The 16,879-nt window shown below is 47.5% G+C and overlaps 2 protein-coding genes across 2 annotated transcripts in view; one reads left to right on the forward strand and one right to left on the reverse strand.

The window, feature by feature from the left end:
- Positions 1 to 1,881: 1,881 nt before the first annotated feature.
- The window catches only part of LOC308524873 (serum amyloid A protein-like), a gene marked incomplete at its 5' end in the record, with an annotated part of 32,808 nt that continues 17,810 nt past the window's right edge, over positions 1,882 to 16,879 (forward strand). Inside the window, one exon of the mRNA XM_081099478.1 lies at positions 1,882 to 1,918. The remainder of the gene's footprint in view (positions 1,919 to 16,879) is intronic.
- LOC308524875 (serum amyloid A-2 protein-like) lies at positions 12,051 to 15,131 on the reverse strand (the record flags this gene model as incomplete). The annotated part of the gene is made up of 4 exons (XM_081099480.1): positions 12,051 to 12,352; positions 12,780 to 12,918; positions 14,723 to 14,817; positions 15,103 to 15,131. 4 exons carry the CDS (start codon positions 15,129 to 15,131, stop codon positions 12,190 to 12,192), a joined length of 426 nt encoding a protein of 141 aa, XP_080955606.1. The 3' UTR covers positions 12,051 to 12,189.

Raw genomic sequence — 16,879 nt, forward strand, 5'->3', positions numbered from 1 at the left:
AATAAAAATATATTTAAGAAAAAGCCCTGCCAGTGTTGCTCAGTGGTTGAGCATTGACCTATGAACCAGGAGGTCATGGTTTGATTCCTGGTCAGGGCACATGCCCGAGTTGCAGGCTCAGTCCCTGATGTGAGGCATGCAGGAGGCAGCCGATCAATGATTCTCTCCCATCATTGATGTTTCTATCTCACCCTCCCTCTCTCTTCCTCTCTGAAATTAATATATATCTATATATCTACATATTTATATATATATATCTATACTAATAAAAGCATAATATGCTAGTTAGACTGGACAGCTGAATGACATTCCGGATGTTCAGACGTCCTTCCAGACAAAGCTGTGGTGTTGGGGTGAGGCAGAGGCAGTTAGGGGCAATCAGGCAGGCAGAATGGTTAGGGGCGATCAGGCAGGCAGGGGAGCAGTTAGGGGCAATCAGGCCAGCAGGGGAGCAGTTAGGAGTGATCAGGCCAGCAGGCAGAGGGGTTAGGGGTGATCAGGCAGGCAGGCAGGTGAGCAGTCAGGAGCCAGCAGTCCTGGATTGTGAGAGGGATGTTCAACTGCCAGCTTAGAAACTAGCAGTCAGACATCCCCTGAGGGGTCCTGGATTGGAGAGGGTGCAGGCTGGGCTGAGGGACCCCCCCCCCCGTGCACAATTTCATGCACCAGGCCTCTAGTTTGTAAATTATATATATATATATGGAACTTGCTATAATGTAGTGTAGGAGTGACACACAGGACATAGTGACATTCTCTGAAGTCTGTTTTATTGTTATAAAAAACTGCCTTGTTGGGAATAATTTTAGCAAATACAGTTTTTATTACCCTTTGTGCTATTCTTGTAGCAGCAAGAGCAGAGTGAACATTTTTTCCTTTTTATCGTGAAGAAACTGATTTTACCAGACATTAGTCAGGATTATAGTTTTCAAGGCCCAGTGCTGGAACACACAGTTAACCCTCAAAGATATGTAGGCCTGAGAGGAAACAGAATCTACGGAAAAGGAAGGGTTGGATAAGATTATGAACTGAAGGGCCATGGCCATGGAAATCAGTGACATCCTTTTTCTTTGATCTTCCATTATACATTTTTATATGTGACCCTGACCCATTTATCAAATTTTATTTTGTTGTCATCTTTATTAATGTGGATGTATTGTTTATGTATATGTATGTGTTTGCACCTTTAGTGTTGCTCTGGTTTTTGTGTGTGTGAGGAGAGGAGCAGAGGCACACACATGTGACTGTATTATGAATGGGCATGTGCTGTTTTTCTATATCTCAACATTGGAATAACAGTCAGGATAGGACCTGGGTTGTTATTTTTTTCACCATTCATTATTAGTGCCTAGGAAGATGCCTAGAACATAGTCAGGCTCAATGAATGAACAGGTTAGGTTCTTAGCTCAAGGCTCAGGTTTCCTAAAAAATGTAAAATAAGTATAAACAAAATTTCACCGCCTAGAGGGGCAGGCGATGGGGAGAACCTCTGCAGACCCTTCCTGTTTGGCCTCCAATCTATTTTCTAAGTGTGTGTACATGTATGAGTACGTGAAGACGGAGGATATAATACCTGCCATTTTACATTCTGCTTTTCCACTTCACTTCTCGTGATCATTTGTCCAGGTTACCACCCACACTGTCACAAAGTCAGCGGCAGACCTGAGATTCCCACCCGGCCTGTTAGGAGTGAGCGTGAGACTCCTTAGCCATCTGCTGTACAACTGCCACCCGACCTCGGCAGCAGTAGAGCGCGTGAGCAAATACGTGTCCATTGTGATTCACTTCGATTATGTTCAACGCTGAAGCTTCATGAGAACTCTCCCAGTGGAGAGGTACCTGCCTGAGAGCACTGATCCTGTCTGACTCCCTGCTGTATTTCCAGGACCTCACACCGTTCCTCCCACATACTGGGAGTTCAGTAAGTAGGTGTCGAATAAGTGAATGGATGCATGAACACATTTTGCAAGCATCGTTATCAGAAAGGAAAAGAGGCTGAGGTTTGAAAAGGCTCTGTGTTAGACCATTTGGACAGAAAAGGAGGACGACAATGGGTTGTGGCTCCCTCCAGGCCGACAGATCATTCAGGAAAAAGGCTCGCTGGCCCAGCCTGCCGGTCTTGTCAATGTGCCAATTCTTTCAGCAAAGGAACAAGTGGGTCGCTGACGGGAGGTTTTGCAAACGTGTTTTAGACGGCGTGGTTTGACAGGAGTCCATAAAAAATGAGTTTGTGTGTACACCAAGCATACTCTTCACAGAGAGGACCTGGATTTCACCCCATAATTACAAGTGAAATCTGGGAAATCAGAGTTTTGTGAAAGGGCTCCTTTTGCACCCATGCTTAAGAAGCAGGCAGTTTGTGGTGCGTCTTTCCTGTGGCCTACGGCTGAGGACAAAGAAACTTCAAGTACTACATCCTAGAGAGAACATCCAAGAAACAGGGCCAGATCTCCTGAGCCAATGCTGACAAAGAGGTGGCCATTCAGGCCTTCATTCCAACCACTTCCCAGAACAAAGTCTGAGGACACTTAGAGTTTGGAGGAGATGAGGTAGACCCAGCTAAGGAGATGAGAAGGAAAGTAGCCCTGGCCTGTGTTTCTCAGTGGTTAGAGATTCAGCCCAGGCACCTAAGAGTCTCAGGTTTGATTCCTGGTCAAGGGCATGTACCCGGTTTGCAGGTTTGATCCTGGCCCCGGTTAGGGTCTGTGTGGGAGGCAACCAATAGATGTGTCTCTCTCACATTGATGTCTCTCTCTCTATCTCTCTGAACCCCCTTCTTTCACTCTCTCTAAAAATCAATACCTTTGGGCCTGGTCAGTGTGGCTCAGTGGTTGGGTGTCGACCCATGAACTAGGAGGTCAGGGTTCAATTCCCTGTCAGGGCATAGGCCTGGGTTTGGGGCCTGATACCAGTAGGGGGCATGCAGAAGGCAGCCAATTAATGATTCTCAATATTGATGTTTCTATCTCTCCCATCCTCTCTGAAATCAATAAAAACATATTTAAAAATATATATATCCTCAGGTGAGGATTAAAGAAAACAACAAAAAAGAAAGAAAGAAAGAAACTACAAACATCAGAAGAGTGTGATATTATGAAGCCAAGAGAGAGAACCTTCCAGAAGGAGGGAGAGGGCAACTGTTGAATGTTGGTCAGAGGCCTACTGATGAGAGGAGAGAAATACGTCGATTGTTTTGGGCAACATGGAGGTCAATGGTGACATGAGCTATTTAGCTGGAGTGGTGGGGGCAGAGGCCAGGCTGGAGTGGGTTCAAGCGTGAGTCACAAATGAGGAACCAAAAAAGGAAGCTCTTTCAAGATGTTTGACTCTTAAGAAGAGGAAAATGTCAAGAGTGAAGAGTGATGTGGATTGAAGTCAGGGTTTTCGGTGCGGTCATTTGAGAAAGCAGTTCTTTTGTGCCCGCATTTGGCACTGTGTACACAAGGATGAATGAGGTGTGCTGCCTGTCCTTTAGCAAGTCAGGCGTCTCCCAGTGTAAGTGCTCTCTTGACCATTTACACTGAGTGCTGGAGATCCGGGAAGGAGGGAGTCTCCACAGCCCATCCTCTTGGCCTTGTACAGCACATTCAAGTTCAGGAGTCAGACATGCCATCCTGCAACCTAACTCTGCCCCTTCTATGGCCTAAGCAGTTATCTCTAAACCTTGGTTTCTCCAACTGAGAACTGCAAAGACTTTCTCTACAGCTTAACTAACGGAAGGCATGTACAGTACAGCACTGAGGTGTGGAATATGCTAAACAACAGCCAGGAAAGAGGTGGGACTTGTGCTCCACTAATGACCCAGAGAAGAAGGTGGGAGGACTTCCAACCTTTTCACAAGACTAGAAGGATTATAAGTAGGATGTTAGAAAGAGCAGTGGTGACCCAGGATGAAGCAAATCAGGCCAAGATTACACTAGTGTTTGGGAATCCTTGTTTTTAGATTTGAGTCTCCAAAATTAGAAAAGATGCCACTTTCTGGGTCTGGGTCATTTTTAAAAAATATATGTTTTTATTGATGTCAGAGAGGAAGGAAAGAAATAGAAACATCAATGATGAGAGAAAATCATTGATCAGCTGCCTCCTGCATGCCCCCTCCTGGGGATTGAGCCCACAACCTGGGCATGTACCCTTGACCAGAATCAAACTTGAGACCCTTCAGTCCACAGGCCAACACTCTAGCCACTGAGCCAAACCAGTTAAGGCTGAGTCATCTTTTAATTCTTATAGGTAAAACGAGATGGAAATTATAAGGCAGATAGCTGTTGAGAACTTCCCTGTGCCTTTGGTCCTTATCAAAAGCAATCTAAGCATCATTCAGATGTTCCCCGCACAACTTCCTTTCCTGGGAAAGGTAGGTTCCTAAGGTGCGGGTAGTCCAGGGGCCTGAGCTGCCTTGGCTCACTAGGTCCTAGGAGTAGACATGATGGAGAAAGGGGGCAGTTGTCAGCCCTGCACAGCCATTGGTCATGGGTGTGCTTGGGGGACTGTTTCCTAGAGGAAGGCATGTGGTGTCCACAGCCTTGTTCTCCTACTTTCCTCAGGACAGAAAGGGTGGGCCAGTGATTACATCCTGTTACAATTCTTTGACTGCCTTTGGGCCAATCAATGCTAGATATGCACCCCCACCCCGCCCCCCGCCTTAAAATGTATTCTACTCATTCCCTTCTTTGATAGAATCACTGGAGAGAAAGCAAGTACAATTTGTAGACACCAAGAGGAACCAACTCCTCATAGGGATTTTCACAGTCCTCTTCCTTTGTCACTTATGTATTCTGCCTTCTGGGAAGGCCGCTCTTAGAACAATAGACAGCAGTGGCAGCCAGCTGTTTTCACTTGTTTCTGATGGAAAAATAAAGCCATCCAGTCATGGTGATATCGAATCTCCAGCCCTTAAATGGATGTCCCAAGAGACTCTGAGTCAGTGAGTCCTGCTTTTGGGGACAGTCTCAGTGACTATTGTCCCAGCCTAACTGTTAATAGTGACACCCCTTTTTCACTCTCAAAAATGACCTTGTTTATATAGTGAATTAGACAGTACCCCTCCTCTAATAATTAGGTGTACCAGGCTGTTGAGAGGCCCAAGAGACCTCCATTCACCTGATACAATTGATTTAAGTGAAAGAATAGATCACCAAGGCTACTAAGAGTCAGAAAAACAAATTGAAAAGTCCCACAAGATACCATGACCAAGAATGGCACCTGAGGACTAAGTCCCAGACTGGGTACAGTAGGAAGAAAGGTGAGCAGTTCATGAATATAAAATGAGGAAAGTAATGTTACCAGCTTCATAGGGTTGTGGTCAAGATGAAATGATTAATGCTGAAAGGAGTTTGGATCTGTTCTGAGCACAAGTAATGTTACCACAAATTTTAGTTCCTGTGATTTAACCAAGAAAATTTATAATTTATTCTTTGCAGAAGATAGAAAGGGTAATTATGTGTTATTACAGTAACACATTATTATTATTTTTTTAAATTAAATCTTTATTGTTCAGATTATTACAGTTGTTCCTCTCCCCCCCCCCCAACCCCCCATAGCTCCCCTCCACCCGGTTCCCACCCGCCCCTACCCTTACTGCCCTCCACTGTCCTCATCCATAGGTGTACGATTTTTTTCCAGTTTCTTCCTGCACCTCCACACGCCTTCCCCCTCCCCCGCCGAGAATTGTCAGTCCACCCTCTTTCTATGCCCCTGATTCTATTATATTCATCAGTTTATTCTGTTCATCAGATTTTTTATTCACTTGATTCTTAGATTCACTTGTTGATAGATATGTATTTGTTGTTCATAATTTGTATCTTTACCTTTTTCTTCTTCTTCCTCTTCTTAAAGGATACCTTTCAGCATTTCATATAATACTGGTTTGGTGGTGATGAATTCTTTTAGCTTTTTCTTATCTGTAAAGCTCTTTATCTGACCTTCAATTCTGAATGATAGCTTTGCTGGATAAAGTAATCTTGGTTGTAGTTCTTGCTATTTATCACTTTGAATATTTCTTGCCACTCCCTTCTGGCCTGCATAGTTTTTATTGAGAAATCAGCTGACAGTCGTATGGGTACTCTCTTGTAGGTAACTAACTGTTTTTCCCTTGCTTCTTTTAAGATTCTCTCTTTGTCTTTTGCTCTTGGCATTTTAATTATGATGTGTCTTGGTGTGGTCCTCTTTGGGTTCCTTTTGTTTGGGGTTCTCCGCGATTCCTGGACCTGTAAGTCTATTTCTTTCACCAGGTGGGGGAAGTTTTCTGTCATTATTTCTTCAAATAGGTTTTCAATATCTTGGTCTCTCTCATCTTCTGGCACCCCTATAATTCTGATGTTGGTACGCTTGAAGCTGTCCCAGAGGCTCCTTACACTATCCTCGCATTTTTGGATTCTTTTTTCATTTTGCTTTTCCGGTTGGGTGTTTTTTGCTTCCTCGCATTTCAAATCATTGACTTGATTCTTGCGCTCCTCTGGTCTGCTGTCAGGAGTCTGTATAATATTCTTTATTTCAGTCCGTGTATGCTTAATTTCTAGTTGGTTCCCCAATATAACATCGAGGGTCTCATTAGTTTTCTTGTAGATCTCATTAAATTTATCGGCGGCTTCTAAACAGTTCTTGAGAGACCTTAAAAGTGTGGTTCTGAACTCTATATCTTCCATTGACAATTTTGTCCTGTTTCTTTGTCTCCGCATTTTGTTATGCTTTCTTGGTGCACCCCCTAGTGGTCTTTGTGCGCAGTCTTATAGTTAAACCTTGATTGTTGTAGCTAATACCAGGGAGGGTTTGACCTCCAGGCCAACCGGCTATGAGAATCAGCTGTGTCTGCAGTGAGAGAACTTCTGTCCTCTAGGGAGGTGCTAATCTAGCCTTTGCCTGAGGCTATCTGGCAAATGCCTCTGTGCAGGGCTTGGGCGGGGCAGGTCGCACAGGATCAACAGGGTGGGCCGGAGAGAGCAGTTATGGCGGCTCTCAGTCCTGTCCCCAGGGGCTCTGCCTCTCTGAGTCCCAGCAACGGCTGCAAACCTAGGAGAGAAAGCTGCACTCGCTCTGACCGAAGCCAGACAGTCCCGCTTCTCCCGTTTGAGTCTGGGTCCCTAAAGACTTGCCCGTATCTGGAGCTCAGAGATTGCGATTCCCTCCCGATTGAAAATGCCAACCGCGCCCTCCGCCACCAGCCCACTCCGCGCAGTCCGCACCTCAGAATTTGACTTCAGCACTGCGCCTCCTCTGAGTGTCCGTATGCGTTTCTCTTTCCTCCTAGTTGTAGGATTTCCACTCAGCCAGCGTTCCTGTGGTTCTGGGTGATGTCTGTTCCGTTTTTTAGTTTCACTTTTGAAGTAGTTGTTCAAGGCAGCAAACTCCGGCGTTAACCTATGCCGCCATCTTGGTTCTCCTCTCTAGAAAATTCTTGAAAAACCTTATAACCGTGGTTTTGAACTCTATATCCAGTAGTTTGCCTTTCTCCATTTCTGTCATTTGTGACCTGTTTCTTTGTCTCTGCATTTTGGCTGCTTCCCTGTGTTGATTGAGTGGCTTTCTGTGCTAGGTGTCCTATAGGGCCCAGTGGCTCAGCCTCCCCAATTACCTGAGGTGGACACTCTTGGTGCACCCCTTTGTGGGCTTTGTGCACAGTCTTGTTGTAGTTAAGCCTTGATTGTTCTAGGTATCACTGGAAGGAATTGACCTCCAGGCCAATTGGCTGTGAGAATCCGCTGTGTCTACGGTGGGAGAACTTCTGTGCTTAAGACACCCTTATGAGGCAAGACTTGCTTCAGTGGGGCTTTGGTGCTCACTGAGTCTGCCCCCTGAGTGTGTCCCTTATGGATCTGAGGAGTTGTAATCTGGATGGTCGCAGTCTGACCACTGGGTACACTGGCTCTTGGGTATCTAAGGAGGTGCTAATTTAGCCTCTGCCTGAGGCTACCCAGCAGGAGCTACAAAGAGATCTGCAGATTCCCTTTCCTTGTTTGGGGTTTGGAGGTGCCCAGATGAAGCTCAGCTGTGAAGCAATGCAAGCTGCTGTGGGACCTTGGGCCTTCTTTTGGATGTTCTGGGTCTCTCTGACCCAGCTGCAGTTTGTTAGGTAATTTTAGATTGCAAAGGGCCAGGCCATTCATATGCAAAAGCCTCTGCCCACAGCATGGGTGGGGCAGGGTCTCAGGAAATCAACAGGGCGGAGCAAAAAGCTATGGCTGATCCTCAGCCCTGCCTTAAGAGGCCCAGGGTCTCAGTGTTCCTTGGTAATTGCTGCAAGCACCTCTGAGAGACAGGTGCCAGACAGTCCAGTTTCTCCCCATATGAGTCTGGGTCCCCAGAGACTCACCTGGAACTGGAGTTCAGAGCAGTCCAGAGCTTGTGACTCCCTCCTGATTGAAAAAGACAACTGTGTCCTCAGTTGCCAATCCTTTCCACGTGCGCCTCTGTACCTCTGCACTTTACTTCCGTACCTCCTCTGAGTCTCAGTGTGCTTTTCTCTTTCCTTCTAGTTGTAGAATTTCCACTCAGTCAGCCTTCCTGTGGTTCTGGGTGATGTCAGTTTTGTCTTTTAGTTGTATTTTTTTTTTTAACAATCTTTTTTTAAAAAAAATACATTTTATTGATTTTTTACAGAGAGGAAGGGAGAGGGATAGAGAGCTAGAAACATCAATGAGAGAGAAACATCGATCAGCTGCCTCCTGCACATGTCCCACCGGGGATGTGCCCGCAACCAAGGTACATGCCCTTGGCCGAAATCGAACCTGGGACCCCTCAGTCCTCAGGCTGACGCTCTATCAACTGAGCCAAACTGGCACTGGCTAGTTGTATTTTTGAAGTGGTTGTACAAGTCAGCAATTTCAGGTGTTTACCTATGCTGCCATCTTGGTTTCTCCCAGTAACACATTATTAATACATTAATAAGTAAGATTACCAATCAGAATGACAGAATTAAAGATTAAGGTTTCATTTTACAGGACATAAAAATGTTTTCTTTTACATGACATACCCCCAACATTAGTGTGTGCTATGTCCACCAATGTACATGTACAACAGCGTTACTGCAGACTTACCCATAACAGTCTAAATTTAAAAAGCCTAACTATCCAACCACATAGAATGGGCTAATAAAGCATGGTATCCTTATACAATGGAATATTATGCACCGATGAGCAAGAGCAAACTATTGATATAAGCAAAATGGATGAATGAATCTAATAGATATAATGTTGAGTGGAAGACAGCCAGATACAAAAGATTTTTTAAAAAAAAATTTATTTGAAGATGAAAAGCGGGCAAAACTAATCTATAGTGATGGAGGTCAGAATGGGTCTTGCTTTTGGTGGGGGATCTTACGTGGCAGAGGGCAGGAGGCATCCCCTGGTGTGCTGGAAATATAATACATCTTCATCTTATGGTGGGAACGTGGGCTTTTGAACGTATAAAAGTTCACTGAGCCTGTAAGTTATATTTCAATGAAAGAAAGATTAACAATGAGATCAGTGGGCCCTACCCGGTTTCACTCAGTGGAAGGAGCATCAGCCTTTGGACTGAAGGGTTCTGGGTTCAATTCTGGTGCAGAGAACAGACCTCGGTTGCAGGCTCAATCCCCTGCCCTGGTCAGGGTGGGTGCGGGAGGCAGCCGATAGAGGTGTCTCTCTCTACGGATGTCTCTCTCTCTCTTTGTCTCTCCCCGTCCCTTCTACTCTGTCTAAAAATCAATGCAGAAAATATCCTTGGGTGAGGATAAGATTAGTGGGAAAATAGATGCTGAAAGCACATGTAAGTCAGGAAGAGCTGCCAGTGCCTTAATTGCTCAATCAATAAATATTTACTGAGTCCTGCTAGGACTTGCATGTCAAGGATTTCTTTAACCTAACTCATTTGGAAAAAAGTAAGATCATGATGTCGTAATTTTTCTTTATGTGCTTTGTTCTATGGAGATTTTCCTAATAATTTCATATACTTGGTATTTGATGATTCTATGGAATAGTCTCTCTCTGTCAGGGCACAATGACTGTTCTTTCTGTGATGGCTGCTTGACATTCATTCCATGTTTCCCTGATAGATGGGGCGTTTTCTCCAAGTACCTCTCACTCGGTGGTAGCAAAACCTGACACAGCTGTTCTCATTGGTATTATGCAGAAAATAATCTGAGGCTTGTTCAGTGCTCATTCCCAGCCCCACTCCTGCTCTAAGATCCTGGCTCAGTAGCTACGAGAGGAGGGGCAGGAATGCACCCTTTCTACAACTTTCCAGCAAAGTGAAATGTGGGTGGGTCATGCAACAAATTCTGACCTACACTGATCCAAGGGAGGAGAAGATAGCCTTCATTGTGGGCAGAAATGCTTAGCCACTGCGCCACAACCCTTTTCGAAACTAGTACACAGAGATTATCATAAAGAGCAATAAGACATGAAGTTGAAAGTGCAGAAAAATTGAATTTGTCAAATTTCAATGGAAAATTGATAAAATATTCAATTGCCAAATTAATAAGATCGGCTTCAGTTCCACATGTAAGGAGCTTGGAAGTCACCACTTCATCCTAACAACAAGCGAAAAGCTGAACACAATGGAAAATCAAATCTTCTTGGATTCATGTGAGAGGTGAGGACACAGGGCAAACCACTGCCCCTGCCATTGGAGACAGATGGACCCAGGGGTCCCGGCTCACTGAGTGTGGGAGCTGAAACCGCTGGGGAACCTGAGCTAGAATTGGTGAATTGCTGGAGGCTCAGCTGGGGTAACTCTGAGAGTTAAAACCTCTAGGGGACTCAGTTATCAGGGGTTCTCTACAATATTGTGAGATTTACCTTGAGGAGCTCCACCAGGTTCTCACAACAAAAATATTTTAGAAAAAAACCCTCTGTCTTCCAGCAGGGGGTGCACTCCGTTCTCAACCCGGCCTGCCCTCAGGGGAAACTGTGTGATGTGTGTAACTGACCTGGGAAAGGGAAATAACCAACTCCAGCCCACTCTAGTTATCCTGTTCCACTCCAGGGGGGTAAGAAACCTGAGAAATATTAGTGAAGAGTTCCACTCTGGTGACCTCATGTAACCTTAATTACGTCCTTAATCCAAATACAGCCACAGGGGAAGTTAGGACTTCAACATACACATTTTTCGGGGGGGGGGGGGTTGGGGGAGGAGGCAGAGACATAATTCAATTCAGAGCACTGGCCCTTACACAGCTAGCTTCCAGGGAGTTCAGAGGCTCTCTAGTCCCTGCCCCCACGTGGTCTGTGAGTTAACAGCAACCCTGGGCAGTTTCCTGTCAGGTTTCATTGGAGGAGTTCTTGCTTACCAGCTGTGCCTTCTGACTCCCAGCAATCATTACCAGCCTTCCAATGGGCTACAGACTTTCCAGCCTGGTGTATTCTTTAACCCCTTAGCAGTTGAATCCTATTATCAGTTAATAATCCTCTTATGAAAATTTCCCTCTTCAAATGACCACCTGGTTTCTGTGTCCTGAATGGACCCTGACAGATAAGACGTGTCTTATCTATCCTGCTCTCTCCTCACTACCAGTTCCGCGGTTTTGAGCTGGTTAATATGCAGAAGCTGGGAGGAAATATTCACAAGTGAGGCGGCATTATATCTGCATTTAGGCTTGAAATGAGGCAATAAAAATAGCGTGGAGGAAAACTGCTATGGAGGTATTTCTTAGATGGCAAGGACAGAAATTGATTAACAATTGGATTTGCTCAGAAATGAACAGAATATCAAGGTGGCAGTTGCTAGAACAGGATCCCGTGGTCGAATCCTCCCATGGCTGTGTCTCCCGCCCCCCAGGCAGAGACCACTGAGTGACTTAATTTTAATGAGATTAAGACCCTGGGAGCAGTGACAGTGAAGGGACAAAATTGACAGGGAGTTAGGAGGCCTGGACATGAAAGGGCCTGAAACAGCACAAAGCAGAGGGGAGAGGGTGTGATTCAGGGAGTGTTGGTGCAGGGTGTCTGCCCTATATAACTTCAGATTGTGTCCCCTACACCAAGCATGCAGGCACAGGCGTGATCCTCCCATGGCTGTCCATCCATCACCCCTTGGTATCAATGACCAGTCGTTATAGGAAATAACAACACACAATTTTTAACATTCAATCTCTTAAGCATTTATTAGACATCCATTATGTGCCCTCTGTCAGCATCTGGGGATGTAGAACTCAATGACTCAGGGTCCCTGCCCTTAGGGGGCTCACAGCCCCGTCTCCTGAGAGCAGAGACAAGGAGCTCAGTACTTGTCAGGCAGGCCGCGAGGTCTGTAGCGTTCGGGGTCTTGGCCACTCCGGCCCCATCTGTTGGCTTCCTGGTCGGCCAGTGAGTCCTCCAATCCATGGCCGCTGTCTCCATGCTTAAGAAGGTCAGTGAGTCTCGGATAAGCCTCTCTGAAATCACTGGAACGGAGGAGGACAGGTAGCAGGTGAATCAGGGGCTGAGGAGAAGCAGCCCCAGACTCCCCTTTCCAAGGGATGAATGACTCTGGGAGGAGCCTGGAATGAGGCTAAGCACTGACCATGCCTGGGCACAGCCCACTCTGCTCTGGGGTGACCCCCTCCCACTGGGTGAACAGCACCTAGAGCGGAGGGTGGGAATCAATCTTTGGCCCTAGTTTCTCTTTTTGGGGGACAGGCCCACAAGCCATTCTCTGGCTCTGCTGGCAGCCCAGGCCTTGTGCTGGGCAGGGATAGAGAAGGTGGAAGGAAGAACATGAGGAGGAGCCCAGAGACCCAACAGAGTCCTTCTCTAGGGCTTACAACCTCCACTTCCCCAAACTCAGCCAAGCTCTGCTCACCCATCCAGCACCCCCAGGAGCCAGGTTACCTGATCACTTCAGCAGCCCAGGCACCGCCAGGTCCCCTTTGGGAAGCTTCATAGTTCCCCCGGGCGTGGAAGTACTTGTCTGAGTTTTTGTAATTGGCTTCTCTCATGTCAGAGTAGGCTCTCCACATGTCTTTGGCTCCTGGGAAGGAAAGGACATGGCACTGAGACATCAGGTGAAATATCCGAGAACCGTGACACCCTTTAGAGAAGAATCAAGGGAGAAAATGGACCACTGACTCAGTTTCACCCTGTGGTCTCGGCACCCTGGAGACCACAGGTTGAGAAGAACATTCTCCAGGCCCAGTTGGCTTCCCCAGGTGACTCTAAGGAGAGACATTTCGGTGGGGGCACATTTAGGTGTGTTGTACCTGGTGGCCTGATGCCTGTCATGCTGTCTGTGGGCTCCAGCTCACTGAGGCCTCTGGGGCATATGTTTAAAGGGACACAGGGAGGCCACATTACAGAACAGGATTTCAATGTCAGCGCTGCTGAAATTTGGGTCCAGAGAATTCTTTGTGTTCAGGGCCTTCCTGAGTAAGGTGGGAGGCTCCCCGCATCCGCACATCTCTGCCCAGTAGGTGCAGGAGCCTATCCCCATGTGACAACCAGCAGTGTTTCCCACATGGCCACATGTGTCGGGGGCCACCAAGGGGCTCAGGATCAAGAACCTCTGGTATGTGGAGCGAAGCTACATAGGCTAGTGTTCAGGGGACTCGGTGAGCCTGGTGGTGACATGGGAAGCAGATTGTGAGAAAGGCACAGGCAGACAGCACTTCTGCCTGATGCCTAAGAATTGGAGTCTTGCTGACAGAATGCAGGGAATCCTGAAGTGAGTCTCTCTGAGTGTGAGGGGCATACATGGCATCCTGGAAACCGCCCACATAGACTGGACTGAGGATGTGAGCAGGCAAGTGCCAGAGCAGGGGCCTGTATCTCAGCCTTGGCTGCACCTTCTCATCGCCTGGGGAGGCTGTGGAAGGCCGATGCCACATCTCAGGCCCATCACCTCAGACTCTGTGGGGGTGGGTTGCAGGCCTCTGTCGTTTTTAATGTGTCCAGGTGATTCCAGCAGGTAGCTGGGATTGGTGACCCCTGAGCTTTAGGAAACAGTGCTCAGACACATCTTCCTGGCAAGAGCTGTGGCCTCCTGCACAGCTGGGTTCACACTCTGCCCTGCCACCTGCTGACTGGCAGGTAGTCCCTGGTCCCCTGAGTCAGCTGCTCTCAGCTTCAAAGTCGGGGAAGATGCCTGCCCACCAAGTTATTCTCCATTTACACTGGTGACCAAGTGTCCCAGGTTGACCAGATCTGTCCCTGTTTGCCTAGAACGGTCCCAGTTAGCACTGAAGCATCATGGAAAACGCCCCAGAGCCAGGCACACCAGGAGAGTTGGGCGCCCTAAATTGCATGGATGTGCTGACTTCCTAGAGGGGGCTCGATGGATGTTCCCTTTGATCAGTTAAAAAAAAGCTGGAAAAGGGTAGGAAATGGACTAAAACAGGGACATTGTCACCAACTACTGGAAGCCCCAGCAAGAGCTAAGCTGTAGGTCTGAGTACACTACCCAGTTAGGAAATGGAAGGGAGGGAGAAAGGAAGCAAAAGAAAGAGAGGGGAGGAGGGGAAGTAAAGATGGGTAGCTTTAATTAAACTTTTTGCAGTTTGGTCTGAGGGAAATAGTATACCATTTCAAGTCTTAGTCTGTGTATTCTAGTCAAACTTACCTTTCAGCAGATTGTTCTTTCTCTATTAACTGCTGAACTAAGACCTATGGCTTTTCCATCTGTTCGGTGAAAAGCTCCCAAAACACCTGGCACATTCCACCACATTGGGCAACACAAGCTAACACAGTGCTCCAACCCTGAAGGGCACTCAGGGTGCATCCTAGTGGTCATGTGTTCTGCAGCGCCCCCCCCCCCCGGCCCAATCCTCCGGTGACTTTACCATCATAAGCCTGGCCAAGGAATTCAAACCAGCCCTGGCTGCTGACTCCCAGGACCAAGGAGCAGAACACGAGGCCGGTGAAAAGCTTCATGGTGCTGAAATGAAAGGGGAGGGTCAGGGAGACACAGGCAGGACTGGCACACCTCCTTTGGGATTTGTATGTCAAAGACAGCCTGGCTGTGCATTTCCATTTGTTCTCATGAGACGCTGGCTGCCCATCTAGGAAACATTGCAGTAGGACCTCACTCAGAGCCACAATGCTGAGCCCATCAACCCTGAACCCAAGACTGTCTAGGAGTCACCAAGGTGGCACTGAGGGAGCAACAGAGCAGTTGGGACCAAACCCCCGGAGCAGCCTGTAATGAGACCAGAAGCATTACCCTGTGCACTCGGCCGGCACAGACCCCATCCAGCACAAATGCAGAAGAGAGTAATTATTTTAAATGAATGCACAGCCTTGCTGGAAAGAGAAAACAGAGCAAGGTTTGCAGAGCAGGCCTCCTGGGAGTGGCCCCTCACCTGGTCTCTGGTGGAGCCGAGCTGCTGGTCCCTGCCTGCTGGGGGCCGCTGGCTGCTATTTATTGATGCTGAGCCCTCCCTGCTGGATCATGGGGGAGGAGGGGGGCGGGAAGAGAAGCCAGATTTGGCACCTGGGGAAAGTCCCTCTGGATCATTTCTCCGAAAAAGGTGCAAAGGACACTTACTGGACAGCAGTGACCAGTCTTCATGCACAGGTCATGTCCCCGTTGTGCAACCCTGAAGAAATACAGTAGACTCGCTCTTCCCCGCAGCCACAGGTCAGGGGTGGCTCTGCTTTCAGAGTCGAAGGGGACAAGGCAGGGCCCCCTGGATGTGGAGAGGAAGGGTGAGGGGCTCCAGGATGGGGCACCCAGGCTATTGGAAGGTGTGCAGTGAGGGGCCGTCTCCTCCCGCCAGGACCTTGCTTTACTGGTCATTTCCTCAGGATGGTTCCTGCTGGGCCACATGGCAGATCTGTCAGAAATGAAACCCCTTTGAGTTCATTCTAAAGCTCTTGAGCTTCAAAACTGACAGGATAGGTCACCCAATCTCCTGGGTGCCCTGGAAGGTGCTTCCATCACTGTGACTGTATATGCTCAGCTCTCAGCTCCAGGGCACAGAAAGGCGGCTCAGCCACAAGGAAGAGTATTATCTGAGCTGGCTCCTGATGGGGCAGTGGATGGCGGTCCTCTGCTTTTCCTCACCCAATCCTGGGGACCCCTCACAGTGGGAGTGAGATGCTATATGGTAAATCATCAGCCGCCTGGGAAGTGTCAGGCTCCCAGTCAGGGGAAAGAGGGTGTGTGCTCTTTGTCCCAGTATTACCCTATGGGGACCCTGTCCTCCCCTGGTCATTATGAGTCTGGAATGTCAGCAGGTCAGCACAGCTCCTCAGGGGCTGCTGGAGGAAACAGGGGGTGGAGAGGGGTCAGTGCTGGAGCCCAGCAGGGGTGAGTCCAGGGTAGGAACTGAGGCTGGTGAACATGTCAGCGCCTGCTGGTTCCTTCTTCCCCAATCCATCTTCACACCACGAGGGTCAGGCATTTACAATACCAAGAAGACATCTTGCAAGGGGCAGGGCTAAGAAAGTGGTAAAGGAGACCAAATGGCCTGGAGACAGCCTATGAATGTCTTCATCTGGATAGTGGTGGTATCTGATCTCGGCCATGGTGGCCACTCACATGGTCCCCCCTCACCGGATACTACATCCCAATACCGTACCACTGAGTTGGTCCATGCTAGAACCTGCCCTGCTCACACACTCACGCACATTCCAGGCTAGAGAGCTGACTTCCCCAGGAGGCATGAGCTCACGGGGCAAAGCTACCATGCCTCCAAGTAGCACAGTGGCTCTGAAAGAAAGTCAAGTTAAAAAATAATACTAAATCCCCCAGAATTAATGGGTTGGAGAGAAGCAAAGAACATTTATAAAAAAATAATAAGTATCATCAAAAGGGGTAAAACAGAATATGAAGTAGGAACTATCAGTTTTGAAGAAGAATAAAATGAAAATAAAATTATAAAATAATACTTAATAAAACACCTCAAAAAAGAAATAAATAACAGATCAATGCTACTGAATAATAAATTATCTTGCAAGATAGCCCAGGAACTTTCCCAAGAGGCAACAGAAAGAAA

The sequence above is a fragment of the Myotis nattereri genome (assembly GCF_964212035.1).
Source record: "Myotis nattereri genome assembly, chromosome: 9".
In the NCBI taxonomy this organism is placed as follows: domain Eukaryota; kingdom Metazoa; phylum Chordata; class Mammalia; order Chiroptera; family Vespertilionidae; genus Myotis; species Myotis nattereri.